The 20906-nt window shown below is 41.7% G+C and overlaps 1 protein-coding gene across 3 annotated transcripts in view; it reads left to right on the top strand.

Annotated features, from left to right (window-relative positions):
- Positions 1 to 19775, top strand: part of MAPRE1 (microtubule associated protein RP/EB family member 1) — a 34452-nt gene extending 14677 nt beyond the window's left edge. For 2 of the 3 annotated variants that reach the window (XM_036244662.1, XM_036244663.1), the window contains exons 3-7: positions 2973 to 3118; positions 6368 to 6575; positions 9083 to 9204; positions 14616 to 14768; positions 17363 to 19775. In XM_036244662.1, the coding sequence (XP_036100555.1) occupies positions 2973 to 3118; positions 6368 to 6575; positions 9083 to 9204; positions 14616 to 14768; positions 17363 to 17419 (686 nt within the window). In that variant the 3' untranslated portion in view covers positions 17420 to 19775. The remainder of the gene's footprint in view (positions 1 to 2972; positions 3119 to 6367; positions 6576 to 9082; positions 9205 to 14615; positions 14769 to 17362) is intronic. The other variant, XM_036244661.1, reaches the window with a different exon arrangement.
- The last annotated feature ends 1131 nt before the right edge of the window (positions 19776 to 20906 follow it).

The raw sequence follows: 20906 nt of genomic DNA, 5'->3' as shown, positions 1-20906 counted from the left end.
TTCCAGATCTTAGCTATTATAAATAGTGCTGCTACGAACATGGGGGTACATATATTCTTTCTGATTGGTGTTTCAGGCTTCTTAGGGTATATTCCTAGAAGTGGGATCACTGGATCAAATGGCAGTTTAATTTTTAATTTTTTCTGTACTGCAGGCCGACGCTCCAACCGCTGAGCCAAACCGGCCAGGGCTAATTTTTAATTTTTTGAGGTAACACCATATTGTTTTCCATAGTGGCTGCACCAGTCTGCATTCCCACCAGCAGTATACCAGAATCCCCTTTTCTCCACACCTCGCCAACACTTGTTTTTTGATGGCGGCCATTCTGACAGGTGTGAGGTGATACCTCATTGTTGTTTTTCCATTGATTTTTAGATAGAATGAGAGGAAGGGTGGGAGGAAGAGAAAGAAAAACATTGATGTGAAAGAGAGACATTAGTTGGTTGTCTCCTCACGACCTCACTGGGGCCGGGAATCCAACCTGCAATCTAGGTAAGTGCCCTTGACTGTGAATCTAACCTGAAGCCCTTAGGTTCTTGGGCTGACACTCCAACCAATGAGACAAACCAGATAGGGCAAGGATGATTTTCATGGCAGCATTAATTACTCCTCACAGCCCTCTATTTCCAAATTTTATCATCCTCTAAGATGACTCAAGCCTCACCTACCCCCTAAAGCCTGAACACTTAATATTTAGTAGTCGTGTGTTTCCTTTGTGTTTGAGTTAAAACACTGAGTTTTTTTTTTTTGTTTTTTTTTTTTTAATCCTTAACCCGAGGACATTTTTTTCATTTTTTGTTCAGATAGAGTGGGAGGGAAAGAGGAAGAGAGAGAGAGAGAGAGAGAAACATCCATGTGAAAGGGACACATCGAGTGACTGCCACCCACACGACCCAACCAGGGCTGGGAACAAACCACAACCAAGGTACATGCCCTTATGGGAACCGAACCGAGGTCTCTCTGGGCCGCAGGCTGACGCTCTAACTGCTGTGCCAAACCGGCCAGGGCAAAACACTGTGAGTTCTTAATCTGGAGTTTTCTGATAGGGGAGCATCTATTGTGTATAGAATGTTGGCTGAAGCGTTCATCTAATTCTCCAAGGGACCCTGAACCCAAAAGGGCTGAGAGCCAGTGCCTTTGAGATATTGTAAGCTTTGGAGCAGGGGCCACATAGTACCCTAGTTTTGTGTTCTCTGATTGCAGCATAGATTCTCGTAGGGTGGGGCTGTGGCAGTTAGTGAGACTTGTGGTTGATGCCATGACACAGCTGGTCCTACACCAAGTTTGTCTGTATCCTTAAGCCACAAATTATGTGCGCCTATTCTGTTGCAGATTGTTGGGACAGTGTCCATTTAAGAGGGGTTCTCTTCTAGCCCTGCCTGGGTTGCCAGTCTTTGTTATTAAGGCAGAGCCTGGAAGGAAGGCCTCTTTTCACCTGTTCTGTACCTAGTGGAGACATTTATAGGCCAGGAATATTCAGCCCTTTTGTACAAAACGGCTGATAAACTTTTTTCTTTTAAACACTTGCCTTTTTTTTTCTAGTGTTCTGATGATAAAATATTCACTGTAGCACATAATTAAATATTTTCTTTTAATATTATATCTTGAGCTTTTCCAAAAGAAGTAAAAAAATGTGTTTTGAATGCCTGAATAATATTCTGTCAGACAGATGGTATGCTAAAAATTTATGTAATTGATTGCTTCTACTGTGGGAGATAGAGGTTGCTTCCATTCTTTCTTGTTGGTTCATATACATGTATTTTTAAAACATCTGTAAGAGTATAAACATATAAAATTCTAACATTGTTCGGGTACATAACATGTAAAATTTAACAATCTTAACAACTAAATTTTTAGTTGATTAATTTTTAGCTTCTATTTGGAGTCTAATGTGTATAGTGGCTTTTAACATACTTCATATTTTCTAAAATGGTCAGGGGAAATTTTGTTGTTGTTAATCCTCACCTGAGGATATTTTTTCATTGATTTTTAGATAGAGTGGGAGGGAGGGAGAGAGAGAGAAACATTGATGTGAGAAAGACACATTAATAGGCTGCCTCCTGCACAACCCTGACCCAGGCTTGGGATCAAATCTGTAACCCAGGTATACATGCCCTTGGCTGGGAATCAAACCTGAGACTCTTTGGTCCTCGGGCTGATGCTCTAACCTCTGGGCCAAACTGGCCAAGGCTATTTTTTAAAATACAGATATTGCTAATGCAGTGCCTGGTACATAGAATGCCCTCAGTATATATATTTTTTGGATAAGTAATAAATCAGACACTTAAAAAATCAAGCTTTCACTTTCTGATTGTTCTTTCTACTAAGAATGTCACTCTGGTCACTGAAGTGCTTTTGCTCTCGTCACATCATCTTTCCAGAAATAATAACAGCACTCTTTCTGTTTTCTTTTTATTTATTAATTTTTTAAATATGTTTTTATTGATTTTATAGAGAGGAAGGGAGAGGGAGAAAGAGATAGAAACATTGATGAGAGCGAATCATCAATTGGCTGCTTCTTCACACCCCTCACTGGGGATTGATCCCACAACCTGGGCATGTGCCCTTTTGGGAACCGAACCTGGGACTCTGGTCCACGGGCCAACATTGTAACTGCTGAGCCAAACCAGCCAGGGCTTAAATTTTTTAATTATTTTTTTAATCCTTACCTGAGGATATTTTCCTTTATCTTTAGATAGAGTGGGAGGGAGGGGGAGAGAGAGAGGGAGAGAGAGATAAACGTTGATGTGAGAGACACATAACGACTGCCTCCCACGGGGTCCCAACCAGGGCCAGGGACCTAATCGAAACCAAGGTACATGCCCTTGACTAGAGCCGAACCCGCAATTCTTTGGTCCATGGGACCGACACGCTAACTGCTGAGCAAGACTGGCCAGGGCTCACTCTGATTCTTTAATAATAGCATTTAATGACATATTGTATATTTTATTCTTCTGTTGTTGTTTATTCAGGGGCTGCCTATTGTCAGTTTATGGACATGCTGTTCCCTGGCTCCATTGCCTTGAAGAAAGTGAAATTTCAAGCTAAGCTAGAACATGAATATATCCAGAACTTCAAAATACTACAAGCAGGTTTTAAGAGGATGGGTGTTGACAAAGTAGGTAAATTTTATTCTTTCATTTACGGTTGTTTTTTTTACTAGTGATTGTTACTAAGGATACAGATGCTGGCTCATAACTTTGGATGTTTTCTTTATTCTTTTCCCAATTTATATAGTTATATTTTCTCCATTTAGCATAGAATTTGCTGAGAGCAAAGTTTTCCTCTGTCCTCCTACCTCAGTTTCCTTGCTGTCTTCTTTGTTCATAGTGAAGTTAGTAACCATCTCTAGGAATGAACCTGTTTAATCTCTGTTAGTCTGAGATCTAACTCTTTAATCTCTGGATTTATTTCTGTAAAGCATACCGTGTGGTACAATAAGTAGTTCTAATAGAGAAGATTCTAGAAATACTTGGCTTTGTAAAAACAAGGTACAAGAAAGATCCCTGTGGGTTGGGAAGTTCCCTCTTACCCTAGGATTATTTGAAGGTACTAGAAACACTGTCCACCAGGCTTCATTAGGACAAATATTACCTGTTTTAGTAGGTAATAGTTTACAGTCATGAGCCACATAACAATGTTTCAGTCAATGAAGGACCACTTATATGAGATAACAAAGCTAAAAAATTAATGCCACCAGTAACATTGCAGCATTGTAGCACAGTGCACTGTTTGTGATAGTGCTGGTGTAAATAAACATACTGCTATGCCATTTGTATAAAAGTATAGTATATAGTACATATAATTGTGTACAGTACATAATACTTGATAATGATAATAAATGACTGTGTTACAGGTCTGTGTGTTTACTGTACCATACTTTTTTGTTGTTGTTAATCTTCATCCGAGGATATTTTTCCATTGATTTTTAGACAGAGTGTATAGAGAAGGGGGAGAAACATTGATGTGAGAGAGACACATTGATTGGTTGTCTCCCTCATGACCCATAGGGTATTGAACCTCCAACCCAGGTACCTGCCCTTGACTGGAATAGAACCCATGACCCTTTGTCCTCAGGCCAACACTAACTGCTGAGCCAAACCGGCCAGGGCTATACTATACTTTAAAATTATTATTTTAGAGTGTACTCTTTTTACTTGAAGTTTGCCTGTAAAATAGTATGCTGTGTCATGCCGCCAGCAGCCTCACACATCCTGTGTGTACCGCATCTCTTGCATCATTCTCTCTCGTGCTTGATTTAATCTTGTGAGGTGTTTTTTGTTTTGTTTTTTAATGTTTTTATTGATTTTTTTAGAGAGGAAGGAAGAGAGAGAAACATCAATCGGCTGCCTTCTGCACACCCCCTACTGGGGATCAAGCCTGAAACCTGGGCATGTGTCCTGACCAGGGATTGAACCGGGACCTCTCAGTCCATGGGACAACACTCAATCCACTGAGCCACACTGGCTGGGCTAATCTTGTGAGGTTTTGTATAGTTATATTCTGTACAGGCTTATAGTCTAGGAGCAATAGGCTATACCATATAGCCTAGGTGTATAGTCGACAATACCATGTAGGTTTGTGTAGGTATACACCATGATATTTGCACAGTGATAAAATTATCTAACGGTGCATGTCTCAGAACATGTCCCCATTGTTAAATATTTTTTCTTGATTTTCAGAGAGAGAGAGAAATATTGATGAGAGAGAGCATCGATTGGCCACCTCCAGCGTGACTGTCACTCAGGATCGGGCCCACAACCTGGGCTTGTGCCCTGACCAGGAATCAAACCGGTGACCTCTTGGTGTATGGGTTGATGCTCAACCATTGAGCCACACTGGCCCGGCACATATCCCCATTGTTTTTTTGTTTTTTTAGAGAGAGAGAGAGAAACATATGAGTGAGACACATCCAGTGGTTGCCACTCACAGGACCCCAACCAGGGCCGGGGACAAACTGCAACCAAGGTACGTGCCCCTAGTGGGAACCGAACCCAGGACTCTGGTCCGAGGACCGATGCTCTAACCGCTGAGCAAAACCAGCCAGGGCTGTTTTTTTTTTTTAATCCTCACTCAAGGACATTTTTCCATTTTTGGTTCAGATAGAGTGGGAGGGAGAGAAAGAGAGAAACATCAACATGAGAGAGACAAATCGAGTGGTTACCACCCACACAACCCACCTGGGGCTGGGAACAAACTGCAACTGGGGTACGTGCCCCTAGCAGGAACCAAACCTGGGTCTCTCTGGACCACAGGCCGACGCTCTGACCGCTGAGCCAAACCGGCCAGGGCAGGTTGGTTTTTATTTACTTTAAAATCAGTTGTTATTTTAGTTTTGTCTCTGTACTATATAAAACATGCATGTGTCTTGTAGGAATATCATTTAATTACCAGGCATAGTTTAAACTAGATGCATCTTATTATAAATAGTAATTTGTGTTTTTCTTTTTATGTAATGTAAGTTTTTTGAATAAGGCAAATGTCTAAAGTAAACCAAAGTAGAAAGTACTGTGTAGAGATCCTCCACACACCTCAATAATGATCGACTCATTTCTAGTTTTGTTTCAGCTATACCTCTACCCCACCACCTGTACTCCTTGATTCTTTGGGGATGCCAGACATAATTTTTTATTTGTAAATGTTTCAGTATCATACAAAGTAATTTTACACTTATTTGCTCAGAGGGATGGGTATAGTTCCGATTATTACATATAGTCTTTATAGAAATACCATTACAACAGGAATCCTTGAAGATAAACTGTGGCCAGTAGTCTAATGACTTGAAGTAATATCTGATAACATAGTATTCTTGTATAATAACAAAACTTACAGAGTCCTTAAAGTATGTTTTAATAGGATTGGAATTAATTGAAAAACATACCATTTTGTAGAAATTTATCCTGGGACTGATTCTGTATTTTGACCTATTTTTAAGACAGAATTTTTTTCAACACGGTTTATTATAGATACCTGTGGTTAGTTTGTGCTCTGGAATTTATACTTTGTGACAGGCACTGTGGCCATGCAAGTTACACAGGAGACTTCTTTATAGTGGAATGTCATATCTTAGGATGTGTTTGGAATTGTATATGTGATTTGTATATGATACTTGTTCCTTTTGTATTTCTGATTCCTTTTGATGGACTTAGAGGGGGCTTGGTAGGTAGAAATATTCTGTGGAAGGCAAATTGGATGAAACTTGCTCTATAAACATTCAAGGGCTTACTTTGTACTAAGTTCTTGCCTCTAAACTCTTTTTTTCTACTCTTGGCAGGCAGAGCTTTATACTGATTTGACGCATTGACATGTTTGACACTTGCCAAAAGCTTCTTGCTTTGGGCTAAACAGTCTTGATGTTTCTCTGCAGATAATTCCTGTGGACAGATTAGTAAAAGGAAAGTTTCAGGACAATTTTGAATTTGTTCAGTGGTTCAAGAAGTTTTTTGATGCAAACTATGATGGAAAAGTGTATGACCCTGTAGCTGCCAGACAAGGTCAAGAAACTGCAGTGGCTCCCTCCCTTGTTGCTCCAGCTCTGAACAAACCGAAGAAACCTCTCAGCTCTAGCAGTGCAGGTAAAAAACCAAACAGAAACACCATTTCCAAATAATAGTTTTCCAGGTATTCATTCATTCATTGATCATTTAACCAGAATTTTTTGAGTAGCCACAGGCTTAGGGAGCTTAAGGAGCCTAATTCCAGTCATGTGGCAAAGAGCATGGAATGTAGCATCAGGCAGACCTGTGATTGTGTTTACGTCTCTGTAGCCTGTGTGAGCCATTTTACCTCTGCCCTACAGTTACCTCCTCTATAAAATGGGAATTGGAATATGTGCCCCAGAGGGTTATTTTTGAGGCCTGAATGGATTACTGTATGAAGTTTTGCCAAGGATCTTTAGTTGTATGGAATAGAAACCCCTCAGGTTAGCTCACATGAAAGAGAGCTTTAGTTTGAACACAAGGACATTACACAGAGCCCCATTACAGTCAGACCTGAGCTCCCAGGAACTGAAGGAGCCTTCCAGGTCTCTCAGGGACTGTTCTAGGCATCATCATTCTGTCCGCAGACCAGCTTCCTGTACATTACTTACAGCTTCCCTGCTCTCCCAAGAACTTAGCTGTTAAATGGCTTTGGCTTGCGGTGATGCCAGCAGAATCTGGGAGGCAGGGGGAGAGAGGGTTGTTTTTTTAGAGACCTTCTCTAAAATGTCTTGACCTGGAGGTTTCCCAAAATGTTTTTGCAGTAGTGTATTTGTAGAATATACCTATACTTTGGGGCAGGGTGAATGTTCTACAGATGCTGAAGCCTCTTTTTCCAGAAGGTGGCAAGAATATTAGTTAAGGTCCCATTATACCTTGAGAAAGAGGCTGATCCATCTGGTAGGAAGAGAAGGACATTGAGTAGTTTTTAATTTTTATGTGATCTCATATAAAAGGGATCATAGAATTTGTGTCTTTTTGTGTCTGGCTCTTTTCATTTAGCATGTTTTCAACATTTATCCATGTTGTACCATGTATCAGTACTTTATTCATTTTTATGGGTGAATAATATTCCATTGTATGACTGTACCACATTTTATTTATTCATCAGTTGATCATTTGTATTGTTTTCAGTTTTTAGCTATTATGAATAATGCTGCTGTGAACATTCCTATGCAAGTTTATTTTTGGACATGTGGTTTTGTTTTTCTTGGGTATAGATCTGAGAGTATATACTCTGGGAGCATAATTATTGGGTCATATGGTAACTTTGTGTTTTGCCGAACTACTTGACTGTTTTCCAAAGTGGCTAAACTATTTTGCATTCATTCCTATCAGCAGAGTATATGAGGGTTCTAATTTCTCCAAATACTGAGTACTTTTATTTCTTAGCTACTTAAAATGGGGAACTACATAGATGACCCTGTGCATTTTATATTTTAGATGTGACTAACAGGCAAACAGAGACTTGGATTAAGCATTTAGTCTTTGGGATAAACTGAGAGGTAAACATGCTGGAGATGATAACCAGAGATTATCCAGAGGAAATGCCTGTTACTGTAGGTGACAGGCCTTAGGGTTATTGAATAATTTGGGGTGTCAGGAAAATGAGATATTTCTAAGCCTAGTATAATGTAAAAGCTTTACAAAATGACTGCTGAATGAATGAATAAAATCATGAATGATACATTTGCCTTGAGGTAGCCCAGTCTTGATTATTTCAACTTGTAGATAGGTTGGCCCCTTTACTACTTTCTCCTTGTCTTTGTCGACTTTTGGCTATTATCACTGAGAGAAGTTTGTAAATCCTGGTCATTGTGCTGTTTTTTCTCTCCTAATCTTTGTAAACACCTAAAATGTGAGCAAGATACAGGTTTTGAAGTAATTAGTTGTAAGAGCGATCTACTACCCTGCTCTTCCCAATCCAAGGAGCCTGAGGTTCTAAGTTAGGAGGCATCTTACTTTCCAGGTGGGGAACTGAGTGCACAGCAACATCTGGAATTGTGAGCTCACTCCTGGCGTGAAGTTTGCCTTTGCGCCATGAAGCTGCCCTGCTGGTGGATTTGGTTGGAACTGGGTTAAGGTACATCAACTGTGTGTGCCTCTTTCATATGATAGTTCTATTCACCCCAGCGGCAAAAATACCTCACAGGAGGGCTTACTCCCAGCACAAGAGGTTGTGGCTAAAATTGGTACTTTGCTGTCAGGATAAAAAGCCACTTTGGGCAAACTTGGGATATTGTCATGCATGCCAGCTCTCCACATTGGGTCCTTTTACTGCATTACTGTGGAGGGCGTTTGGTCACAGCCTCCTCTTATTTGGTGGGTTCTTTTTTAAATCCTCACCCAAGGATATGTTTATTGATTTAGAGAGAGGAAGGGAGAGAGAAACATCGATGTGAGAGAGAAACAATGATTGGTTGCCTCCCATACGTGCCCTGACCAGGGATTAAACCCACAACCTAGGTTTGTGCCCTGACCGGGAATTGGACCTGCAGTCTTTTGATGTATGGGCCAGTGCTCCAACCAGCTGAGCCACCTGGCCAGGGCTGGTGGGTTCTTTGAAATTTCAGTTCTTAAAAATACCTCTGCTCTTCTCCTAGCTCCACAGAGACCCATTGCGACACACAGAACTACTGCAGCCCCTAAGGCTGGCCCAGGTGTGGTGCGAAAGAATCCTGGTGTGGGCAATGGGGATGATGAAGCAGCCGAATTGATGCAGCAGGTAGGTCCCTTCTGTGTCCCAGACTGGAGTCATATCAGGGGAAAGATATGACCAGAGAAGGCTTGTTTGTGTTCTTGTAGGAAGACCTACTTTGTCTGCTTGCTAAACAGTCCTTGTTGTGACATGTGTGAGCCTGTCAGGTGCTGTTGGGGAGCAGTGTGAGTGTAGAGGTAGAAGGAGGGGCGGGGGTCAGACATTTCTGAGATCTGTTAGTGTGACAGAAACCAGTGTCTTAGTTGGGAAACTCACCTGTACAATAGAACCCTGTTGAATGTTTCTGGAAACCTGTTAAGATTCTGTGGATTCAGAATGTCTTGAATTTTGTCCCTGACAAAAGATAAAGGAGAGTGAGTTTCTTTCTGAAAAGTTTTTGAAAAAGTTTTCACAGTTTCTCTGCTGAAATCCAAGTTGAGAATAGAACTGGTATGAAAAGCCTATTGTTGTTCTGTTCTTAATAGGTCAGTGATTTGAAATGTCTTCTTTAGGGTTAGTTAATATCCTGAAGATACTTGTCAGAGGTCTGTGGAGTAGAACGAATTTTAGACTTTCAAACATTTTCTCACTGATCCTTGTAAAGTTGTTGTTATTATTATTATTTTTGCTTTTGGATGATTCTCTTGATTAATCCAAGTTTTAAAATCAGGATGCTTTGTTATCCCAGTGAGTTTGAGATTGGACTATTTTACTTTCTTGAGAGCTTGTTTGGAGGTTCTAGCAGGGGAGCGCAGCTACTCGTATACCCTTGACCGAAGACCGGTCCTCTCCTCTGGGGGGAAGGTCGTCCTCCTCGACCGAGCGCGCAGCTTCGGGAGGGACGAACATGGATCGGTTGAGGGAGGAGGGGGACACCCGCCTAGCCAGCCAGATCAGCCGAATCAACCCTGGCGATCAATGGGGTGACAGATGTCGCAGCCAGATCGCCCTCACATCCTATTTTACTTTCTTAAAAGCCACATTCTAAAACCTGGGGTGCATAGCCTCATTTCAATCGTGAATTTCTGGTGACCCAGGCCCTGCACCTAGGAGACCAGGACAGAAAAGCCTGCCCAAAGATTGTGGGGTGTTTTTTTTTAATTCTCTGATTTGTATGTGACCCATGGTCCTAGGTGCCTCAGGAGTACTGAAGTGACTGGGTCCCCAGCCCCATTAGTGTGGCTGCCTTGAGCATTCTCTGGGTGCTGTCATTGCAGTATAGAAGTTCTGGAGAATAAGGAGACTTCCTTGTAACTGTCAGTTTCCAGGCCTGAATTTACACAGAAAGCAGCCTCAGAAAAATAGAGTGAGGGTTGTTGGTGGTGAGGCTAGGTGGCCAGCACAGGGTTGATCTAGTACCTTCCAGGAGAAGATGCAGCAGGCTCAGCTAATGTTTTATTGATGGAGCTCAGGCTTTGGGTTGCATTGATTTGGGGATTGTCCTGGCTCTGCCACTTACTTCTACTTGGAGCAGGTTAGTTAATCTTTCTGAGTTCACTGCCTCGGGTGAAGTGGGCTTGGACTTTGCTCATGGTAGCTGAGCGAATTACATGAGCTGAGTATGTCAAGTACTTAGAGTGGTGTTGGGATTAGTGGGGTATTGGTAGTGGATAAAAGACAGCTGTGGTTATGGTTCATGTTCATTGTCTTGATATAATGAGATAGGTCCTGAAGTGTTTTCTTTTTTTTAAAACATTTTTTTCTTTATTGATATTAGAGAGAGAAGAAGGGAGAGGGAGAGAAAGAAACATCGATGAGAGAGAACATCGATTGGCCGTCTCCTGCTTGCCTGCCACTGAGGATCGGGCCCACAACCTGGGCATTTGTCCTCACTGGGGAATCAAACCAGTGATGCTCAACCACTGAGCCATACTGGCTGGGTATGAAGTAATTTTTAAAAGTTCACAAGAATGCCATTATTTTATGTATGAAGTATGCACACAAGTGTTAATATGTATGTGAACATTAATAAAAAAAAAAGCTAACGTTTTTAGAGTGCTTATGCCATTATGTTATTAAGCACTTTAATTTCACTTTTGCGTTAGCCCTGTGAGGTTTTACAGATAAGCATAGTGGGGCTCAGAGAGGTTAAGTAACTTGAGCTGGGATTTGAATCCATCTCATACCCAGCTGATTCAGACCTGTCTCAGAAGTACTTTGGCTTGCACAGGATTTAAAAAAAAGTTTTTTTTAATATGAAAGATTTTAGCTTCTCTCCAGGTTGCCAATCTTTCCCACACCCTGTTACTCACTTCCTTGGTTCATTACACAATCTTTCTGGCCCCTGAAAATATTTGAATTTGTGGCCCTGACCAAGGTGTGGTGGTCTGTGGGTTATGACCAATATGAGAAATAGAGTCAGGTGGACTTGTTAGGCTAAGAGAAGAAGAATATGTTACGTTGTAGTATTCATATCCTTGGGAGATCTGCAGCAATTCCACGTTCTTAAGTCATCCTGGAGAAATTTACCTTAATCCAGGGCAACACTGTTCAATAGAAATGGAATGCTAACCAGAAATACGAGGCACATATATAATTGGAAATTGTCTAGTAACCATGTTAAAAAAAAGTGAAAAGAAACAAAGGTTAAATGAACTCTTAATAACAATTACCCAGTATATTCAAAATATTATCATTCTGACATGTAATCAATACAAATTATAATCAATGAGATGTTTTACATTTGAAGGCCCAACTAGATCTTTGAAATCCGGTGTGCATTTAGTGTGTACAGCCCATCTCAGTTGCACTGGCCACATTTCAAGGGCTCAGATAGCCATGTGTGGCTGATCGCTGCCAGATTGGCCAGTGCAAGTCCTAAGCATTCTTCTTGGGCTTCTTAGGTTATAGCTATTACTTTATTACAAGAAAATGTTCTAAGAATGACATTAATTAGTAACCACAAGTTTTTAATAACCTCATAAAGAAGCATTTAGAGGAGCACCAAGTGAAAGCCAGTGACTTAGTGTGTACTTACTGAGTGTTTCTGGTGGATATGTAGTTATTGAGTGACAGTGAGGAGGAATACTGCTTTGGCCCTATAGGTGGAGGCCAGAGAAGGTTTTAATGGGTTTGTGAGGGAGGTAGTAGCAAAACATGAGTATATAGTTGGACTCTTAAGCTAGCATATTTTTTTTATCCTCACCCAAGTATATTTTTCCTTTTTTTTTGTTTTGTTTTGTTCAGATAGAGTGGGAGGGAGAGAGAGAAACATCGACGGGAAGGGACACACACAGTGGCTGCCACCCACACAACCCAACCAGGGCCGGGGACAAACTGCAACCTAGGTACATGCCCTTATCGGGAACTGAACCCGGGTCTCTCAGGACTGCAGGCCGATGCTCTAACTGCTGAGCCAAACCGGCCAGGGCTAGCATACCTTTTTAAAAAAAATTTTTTTTTTTCTTTATTCCAGAGAGAGAAGAAGGGAGAGGGAGGGGGGGAGAGAGAGAGAAACATCGATGAGAGAGAACATCGTTTGGCTGTCTCCTGCATGCCCCCCACTGGCAATTGGGCCCACAACTTGGGCATGTGCCCTGACTGGGAATTGAACCCACGACCTCTTGGTGCATGGGTCGATGCTCAACTACTGAGCCACACTGTCACAGCCAAGCTAGCATACTTTTTAAAGCTATTTTAATTTTCCTTTCCTTCTTGGTCACTAATGTGATTAGAAGGCCTCTTCCCAGGCTTTTGGATTTTGGAGCTGAAGATCCAAGGCAGCTTCCTATTGCTAGGGTTGGTCACCTCTTGCCCTGTTATCCCTTTTGGTACTGTACTTTGGGGCTAATTGATAGTTTATTTATTTATTTTTTTGTGGTATGTGCACCTAGCAGGAACCAAACCCAGGACTCTCTGGTCCGCAGGCCAACGCTCAACCGCTGAGCCAAATTGGCCAGGGCAAATTGCCAGTTTAAGGAAAGGCAACTGGCAGCAATTAAAGCACGGTGGGGAGAGTGGGGAGAAATGGACAGTTATTTTTGCTGCTACTAGGTGATGGTAGTACTTTATTGAAACTTTCAGTTATTTGTAAAAGTGATTTCTGTGCTTAATAAAGGAGTAGAACCTTGATTCTTTTGGTTTGGTTTGTTCAGGCCTTTGATGATGAGCACTGACATTAAGTCTTTGATAGATTTGTTTTGCTGGCTCTAGTCACCTGCTCCACATCTCTGGGTGCTTCTTGACAGCAGATTATGAAGGGGGAACTTACTTCCACCTGGAGCAGTACTTGATCCCTGTGGTTGTGTCTGGCTTCTTCATCAGGCTGTGGGGAAACTAGCTCAGCTGTTCACTTCAGTTTTTGTAGCTATAAGTACAGAAGGTCAGACTAGATTTCTGTGGTGCCATCTGCCTCTCAGAGTCCCTGCTACCTGAATTGTTCATATGTGCTTTACCTTTGATTTCCTGGCTTGGTTTTCCATGTGTCCCTAGCCTGTAAGTCCTTTGAGGATTTTATGCTGCACAGTATGTCTTGTAATTTACATTCAGTGAGAGTTAAAATGAATTCACGTGTCATAGATTTGAATACACTGGAATGAAGATACACTGTGCTTAAAATACATAAAGGACCGGGAAAGTTATGACTTTTATTGCTCTTGGCTAGATAGAGTCCTGGTTTAAGTACTGAGATTGATTTCTGCATTGCTCCTTTTGTGGAAATGAGAGCCCCTCAGGGGAGCTCCTGAAGGGTCCTGCTGCTTGTGTGGTGAGCTGATGAGATGCTCAGTGGAGGGAGCTAGCAGTGGAATGTGGTGAGGTCTCTTCCCTACCTCCGCTGTCCTCTCTCCCTTTTCAGACTCTCTTCAGAGATAGGCAGGTGCCAGGACTGTCTTCACAGAAGATGCTTTTCTTTTGAGTTAAGGATCGTCCTTCTTTCCCCAAAACACAGGTGGGGGTGGAGGGGAAAAAAACCATTGAGTTTTCTGTGCCTAGGCCTCCTGAAGTCCTAGCTGTCTTTGGCTAGTATTAGTCATCTTTAGCCAATCTTCTCCTCCTGGCTTGCCATTTCTACCCTGCTCCCCCGGACCAGAACCTCTTTCCATTGACTTCCACATGCGAAAAGATCTGAACTTGACTGACCAATGGTAAGGGCTCAATTTATGATTGTCAGCTGCCCTCCTGGCCTGGATTTTGCTTCTCTATTTGTCTTAAGTTCCCATAGTTTTTTCTCCAGGATCTTTTCTAAATCTCTAAGAAGTTCCTGAATGTTTCATGGTGGTGTCTGCTCTTTCCTGAGAATTATTATAGTCAAGATGGCAATGAACAAGCCCATGTTATTTATCTCGAGTTGGAGAAATTTGACATTAAACTGAAGTGGGTTTTTGTCCATGTTAGAGAGTTTGATGAAAGACCAAATCTCCTTTTGGGTTAAATGTTTTGTCTGATATGTTATTGATACACGAATGCCAGGTGTCTCACCCTTTTTATGTCTTTCGCAGGTCAACGTATTGAAACTTACAGTTGAAGACTTGGAGAAAGAAAGAGATTTCTACTTTGGAAAGCTAAGGAACATTGAATTGATTTGCCAGGAGAACGAGGGGGAAAACAACCCTGTATTGCAGAGGATTGTGGACATTCTCTATGCTACAGATGTACGTGTTGACATGAGGATATTTGCCATTTTGCCACCTAAGAAAATGAATTTTATCTGATTGGTTTTGGCAAACTCAGTGCTGATGCTTGTTCAAAGGATTTCATCTTTGACCCCTCAAAGTCAGCCAGAGGTCACTTCTGCCCAGCTTCAGTCTTTGCCTTGAGGTCTATGAGCCCTTGGGGCAGGAATAGGAAGAAGTAGGTGGCTGGTTTGCCCTGCTTCTGTAGTTTGTGACCACTGATAGGTGATGAGTGCCACAAATGTTCTTAACCTCACCATCCCCTCTCCACACCCTGCAGCTTGGAACCCTCAGCCTAAGTTGCTGCCTCCATTTTATTGGGGCCCCACGCATGCCCTGGAGAACCAAGCATATGGCCCCTTTTTGATGTTTGCTGCCCACAGTTGTCAGAGTGTACCTTTGCTCCTCCCTCCCAAGAGTGGGTCTGGTTCCCATTTTCTCAAAGTGCTTTGTGGTCAGGTTTGTTGGGATCCGTGTGGATTATTTACATAGCTGAATCTGCTGATACTAATCATGACATTAGCTGATCAGGGAAGACTCATTTTTCCTATATTTAGGATTTAATATCTTGCTGTATCCACTGTTTAGTGGTTGTATTCAGTTATAAGTTTTCTTCATTCCTAGTGAGGTCTGTAGAATCAAACTACAGTATATGTCTAAGTAATTTGTAGTATGTATGTAGTATACAGGTATAAGGTACTATTCATGCTGTTATTAACACTGTACTCCAAACATATCAAGTGAATTTGGGGGATTAAAAGAGATGACTGAAAAGTCAATAATTTGTTAAATAATTTTTTTTTTTTTTTATCCTCATCCGAGGACATTTTTCCATTTTTTGTTCAGGTAGAGTGGGAGGGAGAGAGAGGAACAGAGAGAGAGAGAAACATCGATGTGAAAGGAACACATCGAGTGGCTGCCACCCGCACAGCCGACCAGGGCCGGGAACAAACTGCAACCGAGATACATGCCCTTAGCGGGAACCGAACCCGGGTCTCTCAGGACCGCCGGCCGACGCTCTAACCGCTGAACCAAACCGGCCAGGGCTAAATAATTCTTTATTTCAATCTTGCTCTGTGCCAGATATTGAAAACAAAGATGATGAGGACATAGGAGTTCTTGGTCTAGTCTGAGTATTATTTTAGTGGAGTCATATCTTAAGTAAATTCAGCTGTAGAGATTTATTTAAAAAAAATAAAGATGATGGTTGAAAGGGAAGTCTACTCCTGACCTGTTTGGCTCAGCGATTAGAGCGTCAGCCTGCAAAACTCAGGGTCTCTGGTTCGATTCCCAGTCAAGGGCATATACCTGGGTTGCAGGTTCGATCTCTGGCCCCAGTCCCGGTCGTGCAGGAGGCAACCAATTGATATGTCTCTCTCATGTCGATGGTTCTCTCTCTCTAACTCCCCACCCCCCTTCCACTCTGTCTTATCTAGCAATCAGTGGAGCCCAGCCTGTGTGGCTCAGTGGTTGAGTGGCCACCCATGCACCAAGAGGTCACCAGTTTGATTTCCGGTCAGGGCACACGCCCAGTTTGTGGTTCAAATCCCCAGAGGGGGTAATTCAGGAGGTGGCCATTTGATGGTTCTCTCTAAAATCAGTACAGAAAAAAAAATATCAATGGGAAAATATCCTTGGGTGAGGATTAAACCAAAAAAGGGGGGGAGGTGCGGGGTGAGGGGAGGTCTGGTTTTTATGTTATTGTAGCCATTAGTACATGCCAGCGTGCCTTGGAGCTGGTGTGAGGTGGAAGCCACAAATCTGCTGCTTTCCCATGCCACTTATGTTGGGTCAGTCTTGCACCTGTTTTTGCACAGGTGTTGTGTATCTGTAAACACTTAAAATACCCACACCACTCCTAAATAGCAGGATTGGTTCCTAAGTGCAGTCAAAGGAATTCATAAAGGAAAAGCTGGCTGTAGACAGTTTATTGAGAGGAGATGGTATGGTACTGAACTTCATGGTGACCTCAGGGATTGTTGAGGGTAACTTTTTCTTTCTTTTTTTAATCCTCACTCAAGGATATTTTTCCATTGATTTTCAGATAGAGTGAGAGGGAAGCGGAGAGAGAGCGAGAGGAAGAGAAACATTGACGTGAGAGGGACACATCGATTGGTTGCCCTCCTGCATTTGACCCTGACCAGGGCCGGGAGTCAAACTACAATTAAAGTACATGCCCTTGACTGGAATCGAACCCAAAACTCTTTGGTCCTCGTACCAGTGCTCTAATCACGGAACCAACTTGGCCAGGGCAACTTTTTCTTTTTTAAACCACCTTATTGAGGTAGAACTGACATAATGAACTGCACTTATTTAAGTACAACTTGGTGACATGAAATCACCACCATAATCAAGACAGTGTATACACGTCTATCACCATTTGATTGTGCTCAGTTTTTGTCTTTTGCAAGATGTGATTCCATTGCCTAAGTAATAAAATAGCGGTCCTCTGGCTTTGTGCTATTAAATGCCAAGTGTGTGGCCAACTTTACATTTGAGGAAAGTGAACCCTAAGAAGAGACTGATTATTCAGTATTGAGTAATAGCTTTCCCATTTCATTTTCCCATTTTAGGAAGGCTTTGTGATACCTGATGAAGGGGGCCCACAGGAGGAACAAGAAGAGTATTAACAGCTTGGACCAGCAGAGCAACATCCGAATTCTTCACTCCAAATCATGTGCTTAACTGTAAAATACTCCCTTTTATTATTTTTAGAGGACTCACTGGTTTCTTTTCATAAGCAAAAAGTACCTCTTCTTAAAGTGCACTTTGCAGAAGTTTCACTTTTTCCCTAATAAGTTTGAATTAGGAGCTTTTACTTTGTAGCAGAGCAGTATTAACATCTAGTTGGTTCACCTAGGGAACAAAGAGGCTGACCATGGGCTCACCATATGGATGCTGGTAACATTGATTGCTGGAGAAGATGTTTTTATGTGATACACTGAGGTGGAGACCTCAGTAGAGAAATGTAAAGACTGATTTGAATTTTAAACTAATGTGAAATCTTGGCAGCGAACGTTTTAATAAATAAATGCCTTAAGTGTATTTAAAATATGCTTGCATATTTCAAAATATAAAATGTAACCTGACAGGAGAGTTTGTGTGTTGCCCTTGTGTCTGGGAAAAAAGGGCCAGACCTTGGAACCTTTGGAAACTGTGGTTCACAGGCCTTGCAGGGCTGCTTGAATCTTCATAGGCCTAACCTTGGCCCAGAAGAAAAGTTTAAAAAGTTGCTTTGTAAAGCCATTTGCTGTCCTTGCCCAATTGCATCTCTGCTAAGAATCAAGAGGCATTGTTGGCTGAATGAATAGAGGGCGTGTTTCAGCCCTGAGATATTTGAGTTGAATAGCCTGATTTTCATTGAACATTTCTCTGAGGATTTTTCCAGTTACCCCTGAAATTTCTGTGTATTGTGTTTTTTGGGAAATGAGGTGTGTTCAGTTTTTAAATCTAACAACTGCTTTTGGGGACTTGCTCACATCTCTGGGATTTGAATGAGGGTTTGAGTCCCATCTTGCTGTCTTTTAAGTTTACATTTAACATGTTTCTTCACTTCCTTTGCCCACTGGGGACTCCTCTTTGGCTCCTTAAAGTTGCTGCTTAGAGTGGAAGTTCAGCAGCAGGTGATCATGCTGCAAGTTCTTTTTGGACCTCTGACAAAGGGAGTGATCAGTGAAGGCCATTGCTACCTTGGGATCTGCAAGGCTGGGTGTTTTGGGTACCTGCTGTCCACAGCCCTCCAACTGTTATCAGAAGACTTTGCCAGTGCACTAATCTCTTTGGAGATAGAATTTGTTAGTGTGTTACTAAATGTTAATTTTCTTTTGCAGAAAATCCAGTACCATATCTGAATTAATAATATTTAAAATATTTCATTCCTTAACACTCATTTGCTTTGCCTACAGCCTATTCAGTTCCTTTGGCAGAATTCTGCAAAATGTGTGTCACCCACTACTGAGCTTGTTCAGCCCCTGATGTAATTGTATCGATTTGTTTCTGGTGGTAGTTTGTCCTAAAATGTGTGTAGAAAGCAGGTATTTTATGATAAATTGTTGTGTAGTGCATGCTCTGTGTGGAATTCAGAGGAAAACCCAGATTCAGTGACTAACAATGCCAAAAATGCAAGTAACTAGCCATTGTTCAAATAACAGTGGTGCTATTCCTCTTTTGTGGCCTTTTAGACTTTTGTTGCCCTAAAATTCCATTTTATTGGGAACCCATTTTCCACCTGGTCTTTCTTGACAGGGTTTTTTTCTACTTTTAAACAGTTTCTAAATAAAATTCTGTATTTCAAGAGTGTCATGTCTTCTGAAATTTGTCTTGCCCTGGGTATATACGTTCTTTTAGGTTCAAATGATAAGGTACCAATGCTTCTTTCTTAAATTAGGACTGATCTTTTAAAAATCTTTTACTGATTTTTTTCAAATGTGCTTGTTTCTAAACGTGTTCCTTTCCCCCCCTCTATTTTTCACATTACATTTCTCAGCCTCCTGCTGATTTCCATTCTTATATTACTGTGAGAGGCCTTTCAGAAGTCCAAGGCTTCGCCAGGTTACTGGGAAGCCTTTTTAGGCTATTTCCTCCTGAGATATACAGCAGGACCATGGGGAGATAACTTTTTTTCCTTTGTTTTTCTTCAAAGTATGTTTCAAAGGCACTGAACACAATCTTAATCTATAAAATAAACCTGAAATTTTCACCATCCATATTTCTCTCCCTTTAAAAATTCTCTGCCATGAGAAATTAGTTCAAAAGGAGACTTGCTCCTATTTTCAATATGAAATAAAGTTAAGTGGGTAGAAGGCAGTTTTTAGTATGATCTTAGCGTACCTACCACAATTATGGATGCTCTGTAAACCCAACTTGATGATTTGACTAGGGTTACACCACATTGCTGCCTCTAGAACAGCGGTTCTCAACCTGTGGGTCGTGACCCCTTTGGGAGTTGAACGATCCTTTCACAGGGGTCGCCTAAGACCATCGAAAAACACATATTTCTAGTGGTCTTAGGAACTGAGACACCGCTCCTCTATCCATCTCCAGGCAGGTCCACCCACATGCAAATACGCCCACATACAACATGAGGAACTGTATTAAAGGGTTGCGGCATTAGGAAGGTTGAGAATCATTGCTCTAGAAGTTAATGCTATAACATCTTCCTTGAAATGTTATGCTCCTTCAGAAGGAATTTGACACCATATGTGTTGGTAATCTATAAGAAAATACCTCCAGGAGTGCATGGAGTTTGTGAAGATACTGTTGGATAATGTCAACTGAGAAGTTACTTTGGAAAGAAGGAAGCTGATACTGTGTGTACCTCTGACCTAAGTCCATTGACCTGGCTCTTTAGGCTTAGCACATACAGTCTTTTGATGTGACTAACTCACATTAGGTCACTGGTACAGTAAATTTGAATAAGCTGCTTGGTTTGCTTGGCGAGTTCTGTGTTGTATGGAGGATAGGTAAACAAATGGGTTTTCTGGCTGGATTTGGATTTAGGATTTACTCATGCCGGTGGTTCTTAAACCTGTGGGCTTTAGGATCACCGGGGGAACTTGATGGACATAACATATTTCTACAGTCCATCCCCAGAAATTTCAAATCAGGAGATTGAAAATCTGTTTTTATTTTGTACCTCAGGTGACCCAGGTTTGATGTAGTCCTTAGACCTATACTTTGCCCTTACGTGTATGCCTGCAAGTTCAAGTCTAATTCTGGTGGGGTGGAGGGCATGGGCGTGCGACAGGGGGGTTAGTCCTTCTAGGTTCCTGCTAGCTTTGTGATTTGAGCTAATTGACTGTTTTTCTTGTTCTGACCTGCAAAACAGGGATGATGATGTTGAAGGCCTCCCTCACAGGGAGCTTGTTGGAATCAGAATAAGCTGACAGAGCAACTATGACGTTTGACAGCCCCACATGGGTTCTTCAGATCCAGTTTGAAATTCTGTTTCTAGATCAGAAAAGCTTAGAGCAGGGTTTTGTATTCTGAGAAATCAGGGGGCATTTCTTAAGGTAGGCTTTGAGTATTTTGTAAAGTAAGTAATAAGATCTTTCAGTGTTTCTTTTCTAGCTTGTTATTGATGAGCCCAGCTCCTTTCAGTTTTCAGGCTATGATTTT

The sequence above is a fragment of the Molossus molossus genome, unplaced genomic scaffold (assembly GCF_014108415.1).
Source record: "Molossus molossus isolate mMolMol1 unplaced genomic scaffold, mMolMol1.p scaffold_m16_p_6, whole genome shotgun sequence".
Taxonomy (NCBI): Eukaryota; Metazoa; Chordata; class Mammalia; order Chiroptera; family Molossidae; genus Molossus; species Molossus molossus.
Note: the sequence above shows the minus strand (reverse complement) of the source record. Positions and strands in the feature narration are given on the sequence as shown.